The sequence below is a fragment of the Sander lucioperca genome, chromosome 23, assembly GCF_008315115.2.
Source record: "Sander lucioperca isolate FBNREF2018 chromosome 23, SLUC_FBN_1.2, whole genome shotgun sequence".
NCBI classification, from domain to species: domain Eukaryota; kingdom Metazoa; phylum Chordata; class Actinopteri; order Perciformes; family Percidae; genus Sander; species Sander lucioperca.
In genome coordinates, this window is record NC_050195.1 from 10869913 (window position 1) to 10894875 (window position 24963).

A 24963-nucleotide genomic window follows, 5' to 3' on the forward strand; every position below is an offset into this window, starting at 1 on the left:
TTTTGAAAAATAAAATCGTGACAGGAAGTAGATCCGGAACATAAAATGTCAAACTCGAGTTCCGCATGTTAGCGTCAGCGTCAGCACAAAGCTAGTGTTGGTAACGATTAACCACTGATATGGCTTTTAAAAACAACTTCTTTTAACTAACGGACAAATAAATACTTTCGACTTTCAAGCCGAAGGACGGAATAATCGCCGAAGCTCGTGACGACGGCTACTTATTGAGCAGGTACGTTCTGTTGTATTTAGTAACGTTAACTTAAAGTTTCGTTTTTAACTGACGTGAATTGTTGTTATCTGGGTTTGCTTCTAACGTTAGCATAAGCTTCAAAACTAACAACTGACACCGTTTACTCTTAGTTAATAACATTTTATCGTGAAGAAACACTACTAAGAGCGGTGTCTGGTAGTGTTTATGATTTATATTCAGTTGTTTACTACTTAATGGGTCTGTCACATTGTCGCGCGGTAACTCGCCTCCTCCATTCATTTCAATGAAGGGAAGGCGGTAGAGTTTGCTGCCCACGTGAACGCGCCCATATTCTGCTTCGCCGCCCAGAGTTCACCGTGCTGAACGTACCGTGGGCGGCAGGAACCGCTTTAAAAACGCGGCGGTGTGAAACCAGCTTAGCGTCCATAAGAGTGAAAGTATAATTTGCCCGGACTTTCCAACGGTAGTCATATGAGGTATTAAAAGTGAAATTGTTGAGGACACTTTATCCAATATAAACCTTTGCTCTGCTGACAATTTATTCCTAAAATAAATATTAGAAATTTGCATGAAACCTTTACCCTGTTGTCATTTTACAACTCACAAGTGCCAACATATTAAATCTTATTTATTTTCCTGGCAAGGCAAGTTTATTTAGCACATTTCAGACACAAAGGCTATTCAAAGTGCTATACGTAAAGCATAAACATAAAAAATAAAGTAAAACAAGTTTATAATAGAAAACAATACAAAAACGAAATACAGCATATTTAAAGGATATAAGAAGCACAAAAGAATGCAACATCTTTGATGTGACCTCGGGGTATGCACTAAAACCTCTCCTTCAACCTAATAACCATGATATCCTGATGTCCAACACTTAAATATATTCAATTTACAATGATATACAACAGAGAAACAGCACATTATCACATGACAGTTGTACTAGGATTTAAACAATTCATTAACGATTGATCAACTTTCCCTTTCTGACAGCAATGAGCAGCAGCCCAGCATCTATCCAGATGGACGAGGTCAAGAGGAGAGCCCAGTCCCTGCTCTCCTCCTCGGGTTCAGCCCAGGATGTGAGGGTGGAGGTGCAGACCATGGCCGGCATCCCCCTGCCTCTGTCAGAGAAGTACCATCACTTGGGAGTGGAGGCCATGTTGAGGGAGAACATGGCCTGCCGCAACAGACAGGAGGTAAGGTTTTCTTCGTCTGGTGGTGCTGCTGCTTAGATAGATAGATAGATAGATAGATAGATAGATAGATAGATAGTTTATTGTCATTGCATATCACTACACAATGGAATTAAGATGACATCAATCACTCACTTTGCAGCATAAAGATAGAAAGATAAAAGGTGACAGTGTCAGCAACAATAAATAGATAAATATGGAGTAAAAAAAAAAAGATGACCCTAAGCCTGCCTCAGGGTAGGGTGTCCAAAAAGGATATGGCCAGGGTGTGTAGGGTCCGCTCTGATGCTTGCTGCATTAATACTGTGGATAATGGTCAGTTCAGTGCAGGACTTTTACTTGCAGCAGAGTATTTAACTGAGTAATTGTGATATAAGTACTTTTAACTTAAGTAAAATATCTAAATACTTCCTTCACCACTGCCAAAAAGTAGATATGGACATGAAAAGGCGGATAGAACTCAAAACAAATCAAAGTCAGACGTTTGATTAACTGAACACTTGGACAAACTATGCAATCGATTTTTTTTGTCTTTGAAGATGAACAGAAAAGGGGCTTTAATCAGTTTGTTCTGTTTAGAAAAACAAAATAGTATCCAAAAATATCTATCTGTTAAACCACACTCTAAATCAAGGACTGACTGATGTGGGATTGCTAGACATATGCTGCTTTTTCAGAATTTCAAATTTTATTTTTTTTAATATTTTATTTTGTTGAACTAAAATAAAGCTCAGTAAAGCTTGGATTTCTATCTTGAAATATGTACAGCGTGAAGAGAGAACAAGAAAGAAAAAAGTAAGGAGAAAAAAAAATATATTTTTCAGGAATGGATTTGTCAATATTAAAACAAAATGTGCACTGTGATAAAATGAGAACTCTTGCATAAATAAAAAGAAAATACCTAAATGTAAGAATATATACAAAACAAAAATATAGAATCAACTTTTATTTTAGACATGGATGTGTGTTTTCGGGAACATACGTAAACGTAAAGAACACCTGCCAGCGAAATGGGTCAACTGCATTCCTAACACTTCATAAAATACAGACACGGATTCAGTTTTGCTGTACACTTTATAGGAGTAGCAACCCCAATGGTATTACTAACAGCTCACATTAATATTGTCTCTACTTCAGGTTTTGGAGTCTTTGAGTAGACTGGTCAAGGCCTTGAGCATCCTGGAGAAGTACGGCTGTAACCTGACAAGTCCCGCCAGGCCCAGATACTGGAGGAGCGTCAAGCACAACAACCCTGTCTTCAGAACCACTGTGGACGCTGTCAAGGTGAGCAAACGTTAGTCAGTTCTGCCTTTTAAACTATGGCTGAAACGATTCCTCGAATAATTCGATTACAAAAAATCCTCGATGCTAAATGATTTGCCTCGAAGCTTCGTTAAATCAGTGTTACCAACGTTGTATTGCTGACGGACGGTGTTTCCACGCGGATCATTATTATTGTCGCACACCAGACGCTGCTCAGTCTGCTGGCGACACATGCCAGAGCGTAAATAGTGAGGGGCTAAGAGAAGAGACAGGCTGGAGAAAACGACAGAAAGTGTCCAAAGTTTGGAATCAGTTCAAACGTGATTAAAACGAGAACTTTGTACAGTGTGTCTACTGAAAAACCGAACTAGCTTACCACAATAATAACACAACGTCAGTGCTTCAGCATCTCAACAGAAAACCTTTCTCATCCATTCCACGAAGCGGACCCGACAAAAGTAAATCACGGAGTTGTATGGACGATGAAACTACACCAACTACCAAAAACAAAGACAAGAAAATACGTAGCAGTGACCACAATTTCATCTAAAGAGCCGACTTGTTGACTATCCCGTCGGAGAAACAGTTGCTTGTTGCGCACCTCTCTCTCACTCTCTCTCTTCACGGAGAAACAGCTGATCAACGATCTACTAGCATAAGTGTAACAGAGCTCAATCTATTTTAATTTATATATTTGGTTACAATTGTAATGAAATATATAAATTAAAATAGATTGAGTATAATTAATATTTACATATACATATATTTACATATAGGCCTATATACAGATCAGTCTCAGGATGAAACTAGTTCTGAAAGTTAAGTTGCACAACTTAAGGTCATGTTTATGTATGTTTAATGTATGCCTTAGTGTGAGGTTGTCATTTCAGAAAATGTTTTCTTTAAAAATTGTACAACGTAATATGGCCCTTAAATGCACTTCATATGTTTAGTTTTTTGAGAGATGATATTGTAAGCAATGTAGGCAACAAAAATGTTGCTTTTTCCGAAAATTTAACCAAACTATTGTTTATTATTGCTCTTCAATAAAAAAAAGTATTTCTTATCCGATCACTCGATTAATCGATGGAATAATCGGTAGAATACTCGATTACTAAAATAATCGATAGCTGCAGCCCTACTTTAAACAGTCATTTGGTGCAGAGCTTTCCTTTTCACATGGACTTTTCTATGTAATGCTGCCTTTACTTTGGTTGAATTTTGAAGCTTCTTGTTGTAAATAAGCGTGATTTTATTGTAGAAAATAATACAAAAAAAATAAATAAGGAGGGCTTTTTCCTTTGCATATTTTACATATGTAATGATGAACTTGCTGAATCTTAGATTGCTAAGAGAGAGTCCAAAGGTCATCCATGTTCTTGAACAATCAAGAGCAAATATTTTCAATCCTCATTTTCTTCCACAGGGAGGCCGGAGAGTCTTGTATCTCTACGGTTACACCAATCAGCAGATAGATGGCCTCAGTTTCCCCGATGAAGTCACTGAACCGGACACTCCGAAAGTTGCCGCAGTGACGCTGGAGGTCATGACCTTACGCGCAGAGGTGGACATGCTGATTAAGGTTCGTATTTGTTTGTAAGCAGTCATCTGAATACCTTAAAACATCTGTGTTCAGCTGTTTTTGTGTAAGAGATTCACTGTTTTCCATTTCTTATACCTCTGTTCATTTAGGGCACCCACCCTCACCTAGAATGCTTCCAAGATATCATCCCATTCATCATCCAGGAGGTCTGTACAAACAATTCCAGTGGCTGTATAATCGATATGGTGTTACTAAATTTCATATCAGCTGTGGAAAAATAACAGGATCATAACATTTACCCTTTTTTTAAAAAAAACATTGCACATTTTCCCAACAAATACAGGAACAGAAATAACATATATTTAAACATATGTGACATATTCTTACAGTGAGCGAATCAGCTGTCTATATGCGTTTGTGTTAATGAATGTTGATTTTCTGCAAAGTGCCAACAGTGAATCTAATCGAAGACGATAACATTGTGTGTTCATGTCTTCTGGGAAACCTTAAAAATGAGAAAATGTTTAATAAAGAACGGTAGAAAAACTACATAAAACAAATCCTTAAATATAAGTAGGTATAAGTCCTTCAAGCATTGATGCACTATGATCATCTATCTTCATTCTGTCATTACCTTTTTCTGTCCACTGCATGTTGAAAGTGTAGAGAGTGTTTAATGTGACGCTGGTTTCTTCAGGATCAGCTGGCAGGTGACGCTGTGGTTATCCTGCCTGGAGAGGAGCAGCAGGCAGACAAACCCCAGGTCCTGGCTCTTCCACCTAAACCTGCTCAGGGCCACGGAGGACAACCTCTGAAACCATCAACAGGTGAGCTGCCACCACACCTCACAACCTGCTTTAGTAGTTTTTTTAATTTTTAGAAAGCCAACAAGACAAACAGTTTTCTAGAGGTCTTCGACTCTCACTTCGGCAGTGTGTGATATAAACAGTTAACAGAATTTGTCTATTTTGATGCCACAAATATAGATTTATTTTCTATGATGGTGTCGGTTTTATTTATATTTTTATGTTGGAGTTTATGTTTATTGTGCATTGAACATGTTTTTTTTAGTGCAACATCTGTACCCAGAAGCCTAAATACACTCCCAATCTTTTAATTTTTTTCTTACTCTCCAGGCTCTTCTGCAGCGAGTGACTGTAATCTGTGTGGTGCCCCTTCGTCTCTGGTCTGCCCATCTTGTGACAATCAACATTTCTGCAATGCATGTGATGACCTCTTTCACCGCCACCCCTCCAGAGACAGTCACAAGAGAGATAAAATACAGAAAACCAAACAAGGTGTGCCAGATTACAACCGGCTTTAAACCGGGAATACAGCATTTCTTTTGTTGCCATCTGTTTTTTAACTTTTTTTTTTTTTTTTTGTGTCACTGTAGTGATCTGCACCATCTGTGGGATTTCTGCTGTGCACGCTCAGTGCTCCACCTGCGTCCAGAGGTTGTGTGAGAACTGTGACAAGCTTTTCCACTCTCACCCTGACCGCAGAGGACATGACAGAACTATCATTACACCAGCAAAAACATCCAGGTGAAGAGAACTTGTACTTTAATTCACTCTCAGGTTCACTTCTTCATTTGGCAGCAGTGTGGTCTAATGGTCAGAGCAGTGGTCATGTTAATAAGGTCACAGGTTTGATTTGTTTACCATGCACTTGTCTTGTCCTGCTCTGTCCAAGTTGATTCTGAACACTTGGCCTGCGCACTCGTTGAACGTTGTGGAAAAGAGTTTCTGCTAATTGACAAAAATATAAATGAACAGTATCCAGGGTCCTCCAAAACCCCCCCCCAAAAATACTGAATTGGATGCAAAATACATAATTTGCTCCAGAAAAGTCTTTTTGTCATTTATTTCGGTATAAAGAATAACTTTTAGATATTCATTGTCCAGTGATTTTTTTTTTTTGTGCAGGTTTAACATTTTTAATTGAGTCCACTATTGAATAATACCTGAAATGGATAGATCTAAGTGAGAAGTATATCTATAAGTTAACTTGGCTTTTGTCCTGTTGATGTTGTTGTATTTTAACATTTTATTTAATGCTGGTCTGCTGCTTTCTCAGTTTTAGCAATTATTTGCAGTCTTGTTTTGTCAAACTGTTTGTTTCCATGCAAAAGAAAGTGATCTGCTCTGACTGGACCGCCCTGTATAAATATATGTTGAATTATTACTTTTCTATCATCTTCCAGTCCATCTCTGTCACCTTGGGAGTGTGCTCATTGCACTACAGTGAACGAGATGCGAGCCGTCCTCTGCACGACCTGCGAACGGCCTCGACTCGCTACGGCTGCATCCACTGTTCAAGAAAGCCCGATGTCACTTCCTACATCTCCCAACACAGGTGAGACTAAAACATACAAATTAAACTGCACCTTTCAAAGCAAAGTTACGAAGTCCTGTTAACAAGGGGAAAAGATTAAAAGTCAGAAAATGAAACACAACAAGTACACCACAAACAAAACAACGTAACCGAGGAAAGTCAAACGGATGAGACAGAAGGAAAAATACAACTTTGCACTAAGAGAACTCCTTTCATCTTAATGGCGTGTTTTTTTTTTTTTTTTAGCATCACCATTTCATGTGCTTTATATTTTAACAAGGTTCTAAACAATGAGCAAGAAATCTAAAAATGAATTAATGACAAAATACAGTGTTGATATATGAAACAAAGTTATTGCATGAAGCAGCGGTTCAAATGAGTTGTGCTCGAACCCTCAGAGTGGCAGTGTAAGAGCTGTACAGTTGTGAATCAAGGCAGCAGCATCCTCTGTGAGGTGTGTGAGCGCCCTCGGCTGGCCACTCGCCCGCCTGTCGCACCAGTGCTGTCCAGCCCAGGATCTCTGTCTGACTCTGGAACAAAGGTTTGTCTCATTGTTCCTGACGACGCATTCTTGTCCTCTTAATCTGTATTTTTCCAGACATCAACACGGTGAGCATTTGGGGTCCATACTAAACATTTCTGCGTTTTGTTAAAGCGGCTGTACTCTGTATTTATATAATAACAATCCATCAAATGTGACACTGTGAAAGGGGTCGCTCATAGTGATGAACTTGCAGAGAATTATCACCTGATTCTGCAGCTCCCCTTAGCTTTACGGAGCTTTATAGTGAGTTTCATCTCATTGTTTATCTGTCCGGCTGCAACTTTACTCTTCTGGTTTACTCTCAGCGTGCTCATAGCGTTGTTTTCAGAGAACAGGCTGTAAAAAGCCACTGTATGCTGCCTGTTCAGCAGCAGGTAGACAGTTAGAAAATAGCTGGTGAACACAGTGGAGTATTAGCAGCTAAAGAGACAGATTTTTCCCTCAGGAGTTGGTAGAGGCCAAAAACAGAGCTAAAAGAGAGAGAATATTGGACCTAAATTCATCAGGTGGACACAAACGCCACTCCGAATGAATGATAATGTAACATTTGGATGTGGAAATAAGCAACTGTTTTCTAGTTAACCATATCAACTTAAAAGGTATTGATAGGTCAATTTTGTGTTCACGACTTCTTTCTGCTGCCTCACAAGTGGCCAAACAAATAAATTGTAGAAGGTTTAAAGACTCCACATTGGATGACTTTTGTACAAAAGCTGTAAAAAAACAAACAAAAAAAAAACAGCTGACAAACAGGCTACTCTCTTAAAAATGTGATTTATTCTTTTAAGGCATCTCATACATCATTTTTGTCTAGTTGTGTTTCCTTAACATGAATAACTTTGTCTTTTTCATTCCTTCCTTTCACAGTGGATGTGCCAGTTCTGCACCTATGTAAACACCAATCCCACTGTGGTGTGTGAGATGTGCAACCTGTCGTCTAAAGACTCGGCTGGAGTTTCTCTGCCCCAGTCTCTCGAGCAGACTCCGTCCAGCACCAAAGATCAACCCCAGCTGGGTGTGAGGCCCCGACCGAAGCCCAGAGTCGACGTGGAAGTGAAAAGACAGAAGATGATGAGGGAAGACGGCCTCTTTCTCATCCACCAGATCAGAGTAGGTCAACACGGATACATCTTTCATTTTTATTGTTTTCTCAAATAATTTAATTGTTTGGCGTACAAAACATCAGGAAATATGAAAAATGGAACCTGTTAAGAAGCTTCAATCATGACATTTTGGCATTTCTGCTTGTAAAATTGCCTTAAACAATATATCAATTATCAAAATAGTTGCATATTCGTTTTCTGTTGATTGACTAATTTGCAAATTAATAATGTAATAATGCCATTAAAGCTGAAAATCAAATATTGTTAATTGTTTTCAAAGTAATTTTCAAGCAAAATCACTAGTTTCAGCTACACAAATGTGAGAATGTTATAAAGTATGCATTTCTCAGTTTTATAAGATTGTAAATTAAATATGTTTTGGTTTTTCACAATTGTTAGAACATTCTATAGAGCAAATAATTAATCTATCAATGTAAAAAAACAGGTATTTACTTAGTGAAATTACTTAACACCAGCCTGACCCTAAAACTGCTAGAAGTAGCTAATTATCAAGTACTTATTTTCATTATTGATTCATCTGCTGGTTATTGATTATTCAATTCAGAAAATCTCATAAAATTGTGAAAAATTGCCATAAAAATCCTGAAAGCTAGAGGTGAAGTCTCCAAATGTCCAAAACCCCAAATAATTCAGTTAACCATAAACTAAGATATTGCAGCAAATTCTTAAACAAGCTTGAACAATAGAACTATAAGAGATTTCTGCTTCAAAAATGACTTGTTTCAGCTCTACCAGGAAGTACCAATATCACAGTATTAAAATGTCTTACAGAGACCATTATAAAGTAAACAAACATGGAGATTTACCCCGTTTTCCACTTCGTAGGAAGCAGAAAAGCTCGGCGTCAGTGCTGAGGAGGTGTACGCAGCCATCTGCATGTGCGGCAGCAGCAACACCAACCCCTGCGATTGGCTGAAGTCAGAGCTGCCTCACCTGCTGGATGAAATCTGCGCCATGGCGGCTTCTGTACAGCTAAACTACAAAGCAGGGGATCCTGGGATACAACCCATGGTGGAGAGAGACGGAGGGGATGAGGAGCCGAACAGTCCAAATGTCACAGGTGAAGGTGTGAAGCTGTCCAGAGCTGAGGCCAAGCTGGCCTGGTTGTCAGCAGGCGGAGACACCGACCGAGCCGTGAGACAGCTGCTGAGAGACAGAAAGCTTAAGGTAGGACAATTCAAAATGACTGCTTAAAAAATATTCCTGCTAGATAGGGCTGCACAATTAATCACAATTTTACCAAAATCGCAATATTTGTTTAAGGCAAAATATGTGTCAAACCATTCTAAAATAAAGTATTGTTGTAGTGCTGCAGAGACATCCCGGCCTAAAAATTCTATCCTACAGACTAAAGAAAAAAATCTTTGTTTGGTAAAGATCCTCGCAAAAAAATCACACTTCAATCGTTTTTTTTATATATATATATATATATATATATATAGATAGATAGATAGATAGATAGATAGATAGGGCTGTCAATTGATTCAAAAATTTTATCTAATTAATTACATACTCTGTGATTAATTAATCGCATACATAATTAACGGTGCCTGAACCGATACTTTTTAAGAAAGTAAAAAAAGAAAAGAAAAAAAAAGGGTACTAAACAGCAGTCGGTGACATTAAAGAACGGCTTGTTTATTGCTAAGGCCATATGGTCAAAATTAAATTATTTAATAATAATGTAATAACTATAACAATAACTTATTTCACTAGTAAATTGCTGTTGAACGACAAAAACAACCACCAGATGGGAAAAGGACATTTACAATAACTTCAAATGCACCACGAGGCTGTAGTTGACCAGTTTCATCGAACGCACCGTCTGTGTTGTTTCTCCGACGGCAGCTGCAGATTGTTACATCCCGCTGTTGAATCCTCTACAGTAAAACACAGTCGAACTTTACACCGTTCAGCGTTAGCTGTCAGCATTTTAACCATGTTTAATCCAGCTACTAGCTAGTGGTAGGCTAACGTTAGCTGCTGTCGAGTGTAGCTAGTGTTAACTAGCTAGCGGTAGGCTAACGTTAGCTGCTGTCGAGTATAGTGTTAACTAGCTAGCGGTAGGCTAACGTTAGCTGCTGTCGAGTATAGTGTTAACTAGCGTCACATGCAGCGGTGTTTGTGTTGCCTGTAGCATCTGTTTCAGAGCATCAGAGAGAAGCGCAGACATATCAGTGGCACCAGATTTCGGTAGCCAGGGTTGGCAGGAAGAAGATTTTTACAAGTAAATGTTCCAATTAATCATCCAGGCAGCACATTCTCGTCTCCCTCCTTCATTTTACAGTCCAATGGTGGCTAGAACGGCTCCAGGTCAAACGTCAATATGGAATGGATTAATCTGCATTATTTTTTTTAACGCGTTATTTTTTCCCAGATTAATTAATCGAAATTAACGCGTTATTTTGACATACAAACTTTGAAAAAAAAAAACATCCATGCAATTTTGAGTGAGATCCGGGTTTCTGAATGTGTACTGCCTTCAGTCTCCGGGTGAGCTGTTCAAAATCTGCACGGCTTTCTACGTCACTAGCCGAAACGAGGGGCCTAGGGGGCTAACCGTTAGCTACCTAGCTACTGCCATTGACATATATAAAATGGACCAACAGATCCCGTTGCTCTGGACAGAAACCAATGAAGGATATTAGAAGCACTTTTCTGGTGATGGCCTGCGCAGCCTCCAACTGAGAGAGACGACGTAAATGTGACATGAGAAACTTGTCTGAAAGTTGTAAGTCTTCTGGTAGTTGTGCCAAGAGAAATCTCAATCATTCCGAATCTTACAGAGACGGAGAGCGTTTGTATATGTAAGGAGATAACATAGGCACAGGCTAATTATTGCTAACTAAAATGCTAGTTAACATAAGTTAGTTACACTTAAACAGCTAATGTGAGACGAAACTGCCTGCGCGCTTCTCCTGTACTGTACGGTAATTTCTCTACTGTGCGACAGTAAGTCGCGTGGTTATGACACAATCGTTAGCCTATTTTTACAAAAATGTCTGCTACGGAGCAATAACGTGAGGTACAAGGTAATGGAGCCTTTTATACATTGTTGTGTTTCTTTAGAAATAAACAATGGACAAATAGCGTCTTTAAACTCTTCAGATGTAAAGTTATTCGCTCTCAAAGTGACGCCAAAATGAATGGCAGTCAATGGAATGCTAACGGGAGGTGATGGCTTGTTAGCATCAAAATGGCGCCATAGGAGCTACGCGGTCCGAGGAGAAGCTTACCCCCTTGGCTACTGCGCATGTGCGACTGCCAACAAAGATGTTACAGAAGTTGAGAGGTCTCACTCTGTAGCTAAAACAGAGACTTGACACAGGGTGAAAAGAGGAGCTGCAGCAATGTGCAGTACAACAAAAATATGGTGTTTTTTGAAAATTAAACCATGTAAACCTATTCTGGTACAACCTCAAAATAATTAATTAAACAATTATGAACCTGAAAATTAGCATAATATGGCCACTTTAACATTGCGCCCAACTAAAATCTGTTTCGGCTCATGTTCTCTACAACTTTATCTTTTAATGAGTACAGAAATACATGTCCTAAAAAACAAACAAAAAAAAACAATACTTCGATAATAGTTGCAGCCACTACAGCATACTGTCATACAGTGTTTTGTGTTATTGATATCAGAATATGAATCAGAAAATGTTATATATAATAACTACACTTATGTGAAATTTGCCTTGGTGAAAGGTGCATACATAAAGAAATCCAACAAACATATTAAACATTAATATGAAATAAACAAATACAGGAAATACAAAGTAACTGTTGCATAAGAAAAAAGGCTGAATGTGTTGAGTGCAAAATTTGCATAGAATATATAGTATATGCAATGGGCAGATGTAAAGTCCAGGATGAAGGTTAGTGCAAATGTGTATACCAGTTACTTATTCCTGCGTGGACAGTACACAAGGGGGAGCAGAGTCCCTACAAGTGACTGCAGTGAGGTTGATAAGCAGCAGCAGCAGCAGCTTTCTGCAGGTGAAAGAAAAGCGTGAGACCGTCTCCTGGTTTTCTGACCTTGAAAGAATACGCATTGGGAGTAATCTGGAGGAGTGTTGTGCGAGCCTCTTGACCCTGGTTATTGAGTCCAAACTGCTTTGAAGAACCGTGAACCTTTCAAACTCACGAGTTTAGGAGAGATACGTCTCGTGGGAAGAGAACAAACATTACATGAAACGGAACATCAAATGCTTGTCTGATAGGCTTATATAGAGTTACACACTCGTTTGTTTACTCTTAAAGGAGCAAAATCTTATTCAAACGTGAGGTTTTGTTTTCTTCGTCCCTTTTGGCAGTGGAGATACAACAGTTCTGAGAGCTGAAGGGTATCGATCCAAACTGGTGCTCTTTCTCTCTCATTTGTGCATATATAATCATAAATATTGACCGTCACCATCCACATCAAATACCTTTTTCATTTTGAAATACCTGGTTCAGTGTTTTCCCTAGGGTATATTTCCAGGGGGGGGTGGTGACTCTACCCCAAAAAGTTGTTGAGGAAACAAGAAATAAAAACAAACTCTCAAAATGAACTGCTAATACGCTCATTCTCAGTCATTAAGTCGTTTCCTGTATATCGGTGGTTTAATTTAAAAGAAATATAGACACTTTATGATCCATTTCTGTGTAAAATGGCCGCACACACCTTGCGTAAATAATATAAATAGAAGACTGTCATATTTTTACACTTGTAGTGCGGATCTCCGCGAAGCATACGCACCACTACGTTTCATTGATTATAGTGAAAGCGTAGTGTTGGATGGTCCACTCCGCATAAGTTACGCGTGCAATGTAGCCAGCCCGTAAGTTTAAAATGAATTTAACTTTTTAAGGCGAGGAATATGTGGAATATATATTGGGAATATATAGCATAATTATATACATTTTGTCATTGTTTCAGGGGGGGCGGTAGGGGGAACACTGTGGTTATTCTGAGAAAGACAGCGTGCAGTACATCCATATTTTAACCTAATAAGAGACTTTCTTTAAGTATATTTTTGATCCTAATACTTTTACATATAGCTGTAATTTCCCCCTCGGTTGTGTGTTACTGCAGATGAAGGAGCTTCACTCTCTGGGCTTCAGAGACGTGTTAAAGTGTGAGGAGGCCCTGCGGCTGAGTGGAGGAGAGGTGAAGGGGGCTTTGTCATTGCTGCAGCGCCCTCTCCTGGAGCCCTTCCACCAGCGAATCTGGACGGACCAGCCCGAGCCGCCGATTGATCCCAAACACCCGGACAAGCAGGTTAGGATGCACTGCAAATCACCTGAAGGCTTTCAGTGTGCATCTCTCCAAAATTATGTGTCTTTATGGAGTGAAGTGAAGAAGGCGGTGTGGTGCTTTGCTCTTCTGGACTTTGCTATTACATTTACTCCTTGTGTGCTCTCCGCAGAGGATGTGCCGGCGTCTGCTAGCGCTGTACGACCTGCCCAGCTGGGGGCGCTGCGAGCTCGTCCTCTCGTTGCTTCAAGAGCCAGACGCCACTTACTCTCTGGAGGACGTAGTGCAAGCTGTGAAGGAGTCGCACGACAAGGATTTCATCAAGCGTCTCCTCATCAACGAGTGCCCCATCTGTCTGAGCATCTTCCCCCGCAGCAAGGTGGGTCAGTGACGGTTTAACAATGCAGATTGCAGTGAATCTGCAGGTTAACTTTTAAAATGTATCATCTGTAACTGATCACCTTATACAGCGCAGTACTACTTTTACATTTTAAAGGTTACAGTTTTCACATTCTCATCTTTCCAGCCGTCTTTTAAGTACATTTTCTTTTTCTCACTTAGAATATATATAAGGAACCCAAGTACACTGAATGACAAGTTCAACCAATAAATAGAGAAACGACAAAAAAAAATGCATGGATGAAGCTACAATAGTATGTGTCCAATAATAAAACGGGAGAGTGTATGCAAGTTATTTAAAAAAAGAAAATGGCCTAGAGAAACTGTGGAATGTGTTAAATAACATCATTGTATCCAGAAAGTCGTGGCAAACAGTGGGAAAAGGCTTCCCAAGTGGGTCGGTAATAATACACAGAGAAAGGAAGGTGGGGGGCACTAGGGCTGTCAAAATTGCTCAAAAATGACGTTTGAATATTCCCTCTAAAAAAACACATCATATTCTAACTATTCGAACATCTGGTTGCGCATGCGCATTTTGTCAGTGACGCGCATTACGTCAATAACAGGACAAATTAATACAAAGAGACATAACTACTTGTATAGGTAGTCTATTTAAATTTAAACATATTTGACAACGTATTACCTACACAAAAACAAGTAAATCAAATGATGGCCAAGACCGCAGACCTCATGCTCGCTCGCTCGCTCACTCGAGCACTTTCTCTCTCTCGCCCTCACGCTCTCTGCGCAATGTGCGGCTGTGCGCATAATGAACAACAATAAACACATTTTGAGTGCTGATCAAGAGTTTTGTGCAAGCAATTTAAGGTCGCGACTATTGTCCCAAATATAGCAGGCTTCATTCAGTGATTGAAACAAATATTAACATTAATTGAAGTTTCACAGTAGCCTATATAGAACCAACATTGAACGCTCTGAGCGAGCTGTGCTGTGGTAAACATGGAGCTTTTCCTTGACATGAAACGGTAAATAATCAAACCAGTGGAAGCGGTGCATTTAACCTTTATTCATGCATATCTATTCAGTCGTAGCATAGGGATACGGTACCTCGGTTCCATCGCTTGACAGAACTCCCTGACGCCTGCCCCATCCACGACACTGATTGGTCTCATGTCCTTACGAATTAACAAAATTAATTTCTCCGTTATGGCCTCTTGTCGTGTTGCAGACAAAGAGCTTGTGGCAGGCGGTGCAAAATACGTGTCAAGACGTGACTGTTTAGCTGGAGTTCCACACATTATGCCATGCTCATTTGGGTGCACATTTTCGAGATGTGACCTCATGTTGCTAGTGGTCGAATGGTATGCTAACTGTATTTTACATAGCTTGCATACAACTTTATCTCGCAGCTCAACTATTTTACCTCCTATCGACCAAAATCCAAAGTACTTCCTGACATGGCTTTTTAGATTTTGGGAGGTTAAAATCGCTTTCTCTGATGCGGTCGAGTTGGGCTCTGCACTTTCTGCCATCTTCCATGCAAGACAAGTCAACTTTCAGCAGTGATGCTGTGCCAGACAGTGCGACTCCTGTGACCTGTCCCTGAACCCTCAGGCGCGCTAGCGCGCCCACTCACAAAGCAGACAGCCAGACAGCCTCTGCTACCGCGAGCGGTTTTTTCCACATTTTTTTTTTTTTTTTTTTTTGTTCGAATATTAATTTTCACCTTCGAAATTTGTTTTTTAAAAACTATTCAAATATATATTGGAATTTAGAATATTCGTTGACAGCCCTAGGGGGCACACGCGTGAGAAAAATGTTAATGCTAAAATATGTACACAAATAAAGGTACTGTTTGATCCTTTGTTTATAGTGTACTGTTGCTGTCGAGCTGAAACCTTGTATCTCCATATTTTGTAATTATCTTTCATAAACCAATATTGGTCAGCCTGTGCGTTTTACAAATATTTAAACCGTGTCTGACTTTGTCAAAGGTAAATAGCTCAATATGTTTTCAAATTAGCTTCTTTTTTTTTTTTTTCATTTCCTGAAAAGCAACGGTTTGGAACATACAAGGATTTCGCCCAACGCAATGGTATGCTTTATTATAAGAAACATGTATTACCCTGCTGCACCTTGATTTAGTAAAGATCTACTGCTATTAAAACGGTTACAATGTGTATTCCTTAAAGAACACAGCAGACACATGAGAAAGTAATGTGAACGATATACAAATTCACCAAATAAAGTCTATGGAGTCTGGTTTGACATAAGTACCCGAGATATCTATTACAGTAGAATTTTGGGTTACACTTTACTTGAAGGTATCTACATAAGAGTGACATGACACTGTCATGAACGTGTCATAAACATTATAAACAAGTCATAAACGTTTATGACATAACGCTTCTGTCATTAAGTGTCATTCGGTTTTTGTCATGACGAGTTAGAGTTACGGTTAGGGTTCATGTATCATGACACTGTCGTGTTCATGACAGTGACAGTTCATGTCACTCTTATGTAGATACCTTCAAGTAAAGTGTTAATTTTGTCAGGAACTGAGTCAGCCCTGATATATACTGTATTTTTATTTCATTACAATGCAGATTCTTACAAATTGACCCTCATTATTTGATGTAATTGCATGAGTAGTTTCAGAGGTCAACGTTTGGTGCACAGCTGTTCATTTCTTCTTCTCCTCCTCCTGTCCATGTTCCAGATGCAGTCCCTGACTTCCTGTCAGTGCTCCGTGTGCCACGAGTGCTTCGGGCAGCACTTCACCATCGCCGTGAAAGAGAAACACATCCGAGACATGGTGTGTCCCGTCTGCGGCGAGCCGGACATCAACGACCCCGAACAGCTCGACAGTTACTTTTCCACGCTGGACATACAGGTACACAGAGAGAGAATTTTGTTGACCCACATAATAATGCCAGTACACAGAGAGACATCTGAGTTAAATGCAAACCAAATCACCTTTATTAAACAACTTAAAGTACAGAGAACTAGTATCAAAACATATTAAATTAACTGCAACTGGTAAAGAGATGTAATAGTAATGAAATAATATGCTAAATCTCTTTTTACTTTCAATTTTAACAGTAAATTCTTTTGGGTTATGTTTTTCCAGTTGCGGGTCTGCCTGGAGCCGGACGTGTACGAGCTGTTTCATAAAAAACTGACTGAGCACGCTCTGATGAAAGACCCAAAGTTCCTGTGGTGCTGTCACGTGAGTCTTGTTCTTCTCTATTGCTCTATTAGGTCTTAGTTTGCATACCCCGCTTTGCATAATTATTTTAATAGTTGTTTTTAGCTCTGTTGGGCCGCTGGAGTTGAGCATAGTTTTATTCACGCTGCGATTAAACACAGAGGGAGAAGTAATGGAAAAAAGCAAGAGGGAGAAGTGATGGGAACAAAAACAGGATGCATAAAGACAACATAGTACAAAGTGGGTATATTAAAGATTTAATTTGTATCATATATATCATATAATCATATATCTTTAACAAAAATAGTAGGATGACCTGCCACACACTAAAAAACTCAGCTCTGGAGCAACTTTAACTGATATTTATTAAAGTGCTCATATTATGCTCATTTTCAGGTTCACAGTTGTATTTAGAGGTTATATCAGAATAGGTTTACATAGTTTAATTTTCAAAAAACACCATATTTTTGTTGCACTGCACATTGCTGCAGCTCCTCTTTTCACCCTGTGTGTTGAGCGCTCTGTTTTAGGTACAGAGTGAGGCGTCGCACTTCTGTTCCATCTTTGTTGGAAGTCGCACATGCTCAGTAGCTAGGTAAGGACTACTAGCCAGTCAGAAGCAGAGTATGAGGGCGTGCCACGGTAGCAGCTAGGCGAGCATTATAACGTATGTTCCAAAGTGACCACGTTTGTCTCTGAAGTAAAGGCTGGACTACAATAGAGCTGTTTGGAGCAGTTTGTGAACAGTGTTTTCTGTTGGAGATGGTAAGTCCCTTTGGGGTGGACTTTGGGCTTTTTCACTTTGTAAACCTATAACATGCACAAAATTATATATATAACACAATGAAGGAAAGGGGGAAAAGCCAAAAAGCATAATATGAGCACTTTAAAACATTTTTTGCAAGTGGAGGAGCCAATGACCCATTGTGTGCTCCTTCCACTTTCAGAACATTTACATTAAGTCTGGTCTAAAGGATTAGATGTAAATAACTCATAACTTTTATCTTCCTCAGTGCACCTCTGGGTTCATTAATGATGGAGACCAGCTGAAGGTCACCTGTCCGTCTTGCCGCCAGAGTTTTTGTGCTCAGTGCAAGAAACCTGTGAGTATATAGAAGTACAGTGTGTTACCATTTGTCATCACATGTAGAGGCCAGCCTACCCTACATTTGATAAAAGATAATAAAAAGCCTCTTAGGAATTCAGCCTTGAAACTTTGGCTGCTCTCCAGTGAACTTACTGTGCAGGATCTGCACACATATTAACTCCATTTCTCTGGTCTTAGTGGGAGCCCCAGCACCAGGATCTGTCCTGTGAGCAGTTCCAGCAGTGGAAGAGGGATAATGATCCAGAGTACCAGAGGCAGGGCCTGGCCGGCTTCCTGAGAGACAACGGCATCAGTGAGGACACAAACTTTAACCACAAGTTTCATTTCCGTTTTATTTATCTCACCCCTCGACCTTTGTGCATACATCAGTCAACCTCAGCCACCACTCATTTATGTCCTTTTCTCAGTATTCATTGTTGTCACTGAGTTGACTACTTATTGAGCAATCCTTTGTTTTTTTTCTACTTGCACAAAGTCATACAGCATCCCCCTTTCTGACGTTCTAATGATTTTGAATCACTTTCCTTTTAATATTTTGTAATTATGACATTAATTTGAGCTGCTTTAGGCAGTGGAGGAAAGTTACTACAGTCAAGTACTGTACTTGGGCACAATTTTAGGTATTTGTACTTAACTTTAGTATTTCCATTTTATTCCACCTTATACTTTTACTCCACTACATCTACGCCTATACTTTTCTACACTGTTATAGTTTACAGTATTCAAGAGTATATAATGCGGTTTCAGTTCATCTTGACCAGAACAAAAACTTTACTGATGTAAAAGTACAAAAGTATAAGCATCAAATATGCCATATGTACCAAAAGTAAAAGTACTAATTACTGGATTATAATTAGTGATTCATCAATGTGTTGATGTTTGGTGTTTAATGTTGCAGGTGGTAAAGCTGGAGCTAACTTTAACTACTTTATATACTGCTGGGTATTTTGTATTAAAAATCTGAATCTGTAAAGTAAGTATTAACTTAATGTATAAAATAGATGTAGTGGAGTAGAACTATAAAGCAGCGGAAAATGGAAGTACTCAAGTGAACTAGTACCTCAAAATTTGTACTTCAGTAAATGTACTTGGTTAGATTCCACCACTGTTAACATGTTGTTTACCAGTATGTGTTGTCCTCTTGCAGCCTGTCCTCACTGCAGGTTCCAGTACGCTCTGACGAAAGGCGGCTGCATGCACTTCAGCTGCTCCCAGTGCAGGTACCAGTTCTGCAGCGGCTGCAACAACCCCTACCACAAGGCAAGAGAATCAAGAGAGAGGTCACAGTTTGAGCTTCTGAATCACCAGAATACATGTTTTTACAGTAGACTTTCACTTGTTATGTGCTATACAAACATCAGTAGTTAAAGTTAGAGCTGTGTAACAATTCAAACTTTTGCTGTACAGTGAATTGTCTCAGAAGTAATTGCGATTAACAATTTAATTGTCTCTTTCAGTGAAATTGTAAAAAAAAAATTTTTATTTTTTTATTTAATCAGGTAGACCGTTGAGAACAGGTTCTCATTTGCAACGGCGACCTGGCCAAGAAAAGCTTAAGCGTGCAAGACAACATACCGTTTCACATTTAATACAGTACAAGAATGCAGAATACAATAGGCTACATAAAGTGCAGATTAAGTAGGCATTACAAAGCTGGCGCAAAGTGAGGTGTAAGTAAGTCGATGGATATGCGAAAGTGATATGTTAATAACACAATATACATGAATAGACAGTCTGTAACACTGCTGAGATGTAGTAAAGAGTCAAAAAACATTTAGTGCAAATTGTGGTCTAGTTAGTCAAGTAGATCAGTTATAACGCAATATCTATGAATAGACAGTCTATATAAATGCTGAAATGTAGTGAACAAAATAATCGCAATAACGTAAAAAAAAATGCGGTTAGACAATGATTTAATAATTGTTACAGGCCTAGTTAAAGTTGGAAAAAGCGATGTCTAAGAGACACTTTTTTGTGCATTTCTGACTTTTCTAACATCTGGAAATGTCACATCATTTGAACTCAGATCTGCATACAGCATTTAGGTAAGTGTTTGACTGTTGACTGAATCAATGCAAGGGGGGAAAGTTTGGTGCAACAATGAGCAGTGGATTAGCTACCTTTCAAGTTTAATCTGCTGTGTTTAATTTACATACTGTCGGATCTGAGATAAAAGCCGCAAATCGGGCTGCAATGTAATCCTATAGGGAAAATGCGCACCGTCAATTTACTTCCACTAAAACTGCTGTTTTTGCCACTGACGGGCTCAGATTGTCTGGCATTATGTAAAGAAGATGGACCTTTTTGTTAAAGAGTAAGATCCCCTTTTCTCCAAAAATCAACCCCAAAATCACCTTTAAATAATCAATACTTTTAGCTTGGATTGAGCCATCATATTTTCACATGTAAATGGGTGAATTAATGGTGTATTTCAACCAAACCAGAGTGGTGATTATTGGAACAGTGGATAGACGAACCAAGACGGCTTTTGATTATTTAGTTTCTGTCAACTAGGGGTGCATGATATATCGACTCAATATCGTTATCGCGATATCACGTTGCGCAATATTATATAGAAAGTGTCGCAATAAGTATGCAATATTTTGTTTATTTTGTGGAGCGCTGCGTCCTGTCCATTGGATGTGTTGTGTTCGATTTAGAGCCCACTTGAAACGCTACAATGATCATCGTTTCATTGGCCAGTTACCGTGCCACTTGCACATGTTAGTGCACGTCAACGCACGGGGCCACTACGTGACAAACCCTATGGAGCGTACCACATGTGTGCATATTTCGACAGAGTGACGAAGTGGAGACAACAAAACTGAACTGTTCTCTTTATTTATTTTATACTGTCCAACCAGTCAAACATGTCCTGTTCTGTAGACATGGTCCTTATTTATTTATTCATGTTGGACCAGTCCAATGTGACAGTCAGTTGAAATAAACCTTGTGTTGTAAGAAAACTTGTTTAATTTGTTATGAATCTATTTTTGATCCGTTTTCCCATAACTTTTGTAATTTTACATATGTTTAAAAAATATTGAAATTAATATTGATATCGCAATATTCATAATCGATATCACAATATCACATTTTGTCAATATCGTGCAACCCTACTGTCAACGCAATTGCCTATTACGTTACATTGCAGCTTGTTTCGCCGCTCTCTACTGCAGTGGTCTTGCTGGACCAATTTCAAAAAATGTTGTACCCATTAGTCACTTCGACATAAAAACATAGGAAAATAGTGTCCAGGTTGAAAAATACGGAAGTTACCCTTTAAACACCTGCTTGTCTTTCACATTTGTTTGACCTCATCATAACATGCTCTTGTATTTGTTTTGTTCTCTTGCAGACGGCATGTAAGACTGCCCATTGCATTTACACGGGTCTACATGCCCATCACCCCCGGGACTGTCTCTTCTACCTCAGAGACTGGGAGCCACCCAGACTACAGGCCCTCCTGCAGGTGGAGATACTGTTTTGTCTTATATTTTGTCACAACATTTTATATTGGCTGCATTTTGTTATTGGTTGTTACAACCAGAAAGACCACAACTACTGTGAATGTACCTTACTGTAAATGAAATCAGTATTCTACCTTGAATAAAAAAAAAAAAGTTTCTAAATTTTATGTAATGTGGTCATTTATGGGGTGTAATTATGTTAAGCCTTTTGGCTCCAATGTTTTATAGTTTCTAATTTGAATATCAGTCGTGCAAACTTTTACTTCCTGGAGAACAATATTTTAGAGGCTACATGATGGTATACATGCAGAAATACATTGTTGAAAATGTATTACTATTATTATATAATCTATTTTCGAATTCTGTCATGACTGCAAAAAATAGTGTACTTTTATTTTGAGACACTGGTTTAGCTTGAAATATTGTATATGAAATAGAAGTAAGACACCACTTTATCTTCAGCTCCTTTTTTGCAAACCAACTCTTATTTCAAGGTATTAAAAACTTAGTTTAGAACCTTTTAAATACATGTACGAATATGAAACGTTGGATAAATTTATATTGTAGGATTGTACATTTCTTGATTTTCTCTTTTCTCCTCAGAGGAGCGGTGTGGAGTTCAACACAGAGCCTTCTAATGGAACTCAAACTGGTAAAAAAAAAATGCTCTTGTTCATTCCTTCTTGTCTAACTTTGTCTTTCATCACGCTCAGGAAAGTAAATAAACAGAAAATATAAAATACCTTTTTATTGAAATGTTAATCCAAACAAAAGAGTATGTTGCTTCTTTGCATTTTCCCTCCTAAAAAGCTCCATTGATCGTAATTTATCAGATCCGTCACTGACTTTGTTCCCTCTTCTGTGACACAGATGCTTGTTGTGTGATGGAGCAGAAAGATGAAGCAGGTCAGCAGATTGATTCACCGTGTGGCCTCCAAACACAGCCGGGACAAGCTGGCCTCTGCGAGTGAGTTACTGACTGCTGCTGTAAATACTGACATTTTTGTCATTTTAACACATACTATGACTTTTTTTGACATACCCTACTATGACATTTTTATGAATTTATTTTACATACTATACTGACTTTTTTGTGACTTTTTTCGACATACTACACTATGAATTTTGGACTTTTTTTGACATACTATACTATGACTTTTTTCTGATTTTTTTCGACATACTATACTATGACTTTTTCTAACATACTATTGTATGACTTTTTTGACTTTTTTCGACATACTATTGTATGACTTTTTTATGCTTTTTTTCGACATACTATGATTCTTTTCGACATACTATACTATGACTTTTTTATGAATTTTTTTGACATACTATACAATGACATTTTTGTGACTTTTTTCCAACATACTATACTATGACTTTTTATGACTTTTTTGACATACTATAATGACTTTTTATGACTTTTTTCGACATACTATTGTATGCCTTTTTTCGACATACTATACTATGACTTTTTTATAACTTTTTTCGACATGCTATACTATGACTTTTTTATGACTTTTTTGACATACTATAGTATGACTTTTTTGACTTTTTTCGGCATACTATTGTATGACTTTTTTATGCCTTTTTTCGACATACTATACTATGACTTTTTTATAACTTTTTTCGACATGCTATACTATGACTTTTTTATGACTTTTTTGACATACTATAATGACTTTTTATGACTTTTTTCGACATACTATTGTATGCCTTTTTTCGACATACTATACTATGACTTTTTTATAACTTTTTTCGACATGCTATACTATGACTTTTTTATAACTTTTTTCGACATGCTATACTATGACTTTTTTATGACTTTTTTGACATACTATAGTATGACTTTTTTGACTTTTTTCGGCATACTATTGTATGACTTTTTTATGCTTTTTTTCGACATACTATACTATGACTTTTTTCGACATGCTGTACTATGACTTTTTTGACATACTACACTATGACTTTTTTTTTACATAATATACCATGACTTTTTTATGACTTTTTTCGACATATTAATACCATGACTTTTTTATGACTTTTTTATGATTTTATTCAACATACTATACTATGACTTTTTTCGACATACTATGACTTTTTCCAACATACTATTTTATGACTTTTTTATGACTTTTTTCAACGTACTATACTATGACTTTTTTCGACATGCTACACTATGACCTTTTATGACTTTTTCAACATACTATTGCATGACTTTTTTATGACTTTTTTCGACATGCTATACTATGACTTTTTTTTTTTACTTTTTCCAACATACTATTGTATGACTTTTTTTATGCTTTTTTTCGACATACTATGACTTTTTTCGACATACTATACTATGACTTTTTTATGACTTTTTTTGACATACTATACTATGACTTTTTTATGACTTTTCGACATGCTATACTGTGATTTTTTTATGACTTTTTTGACAACTATACTATGACTTTTTTAACATACTATACTATGACTTTTTTCGACATACTATTGCATGACTTTTGACATTTTTCGACGTACTATGACTTTTATCACTTTTTTGACATACTATAGTATGACTTTTTTATGATTTTATTCGACATACTATACTATGACTTTTTTCGACATACTATGACTTTTTCCAACATACTATTGTATGACTTTATGACTTTTTTCGACCTGCTACACTGACTTTTTTTCGACATAATATACCATGACTTTTTAATGACTTTTTTGACAACTATACTATGACTTTTTTGTCACTTTTTTCGACATACTATACTATGACTTTTGACATACTATAGTATGACTTTTTTTTACTTTTTTCAACATACTATTGTATGACTTTTTTCGACATACTATACTATGACTTTTTTCGACATACTATACTATGACTTTTTAATGAATTTTTTGACATACTATGACTTTTTTATGACTTTTCGACATGCTATACTATGACTTTTTTGACATGCTATACTATGACTTTTTTGACATACTATTGTATGACTTTTTTGACTTTTTTCGACATACTATACTATGACTTTTTTATGACTTTTTTCGACATACTATACTATGACTTTTTTCGACATGCTATACTATGACTTTTTTTGACATGCTATACTATGACTTTTTTCGACATGCTATACTATGACTTTTTTCGACATGCTATACTATGACTTTTTTCGACATACTATACTATGACTTTTTTCGACATGCTATACTATGACTTTTTTCGACATGCTATACTATGACTTTTTTCGACATGCTATACTATGACTTTTTGGACATACTATTGCATGACATTTTTCGACATACTATGACTTTTTTATCACTTTTTTGACATACTATAGTATGACTTTTTTATGACTTTTT

General features: G+C 37.8%; 1 protein-coding gene across 1 annotated transcript in view; it reads left to right on the top strand.

The window, feature by feature from the left end:
- Positions 1-2: 2 nt before the first annotated feature.
- LOC116040012 (E3 ubiquitin-protein ligase RNF31) overlaps positions 3-24963 on the top strand; it is a 29642-nt gene continuing 4681 nt past the window's right edge. Inside the window, exons 1-22 of the mRNA XM_031285225.2 lie at positions 3-232; positions 1211-1416; positions 2551-2697; positions 4103-4258; positions 4369-4425; positions 4917-5046; positions 5356-5517; positions 5616-5766; positions 6426-6577; positions 6955-7097; positions 7968-8210; positions 9050-9391; positions 13302-13487; positions 13636-13842; positions 16543-16716; positions 16954-17052; positions 18045-18134; positions 18317-18431; positions 19287-19399; positions 21498-21611; positions 22213-22261; positions 22480-22576. Of these exons, the coding sequence (XP_031141085.1) occupies positions 1213-1416; positions 2551-2697; positions 4103-4258; positions 4369-4425; positions 4917-5046; positions 5356-5517; positions 5616-5766; positions 6426-6577; positions 6955-7097; positions 7968-8210; positions 9050-9391; positions 13302-13487; positions 13636-13842; positions 16543-16716; positions 16954-17052; positions 18045-18134; positions 18317-18431; positions 19287-19399; positions 21498-21611; positions 22213-22261; positions 22480-22576 (3131 nt within the window). The 5' untranslated portion in view covers positions 3-232; positions 1211-1212. The remainder of the gene's footprint in view (positions 233-1210; positions 1417-2550; positions 2698-4102; positions 4259-4368; positions 4426-4916; positions 5047-5355; positions 5518-5615; positions 5767-6425; positions 6578-6954; positions 7098-7967; positions 8211-9049; positions 9392-13301; positions 13488-13635; positions 13843-16542; positions 16717-16953; positions 17053-18044; positions 18135-18316; positions 18432-19286; positions 19400-21497; positions 21612-22212; positions 22262-22479; positions 22577-24963) is intronic.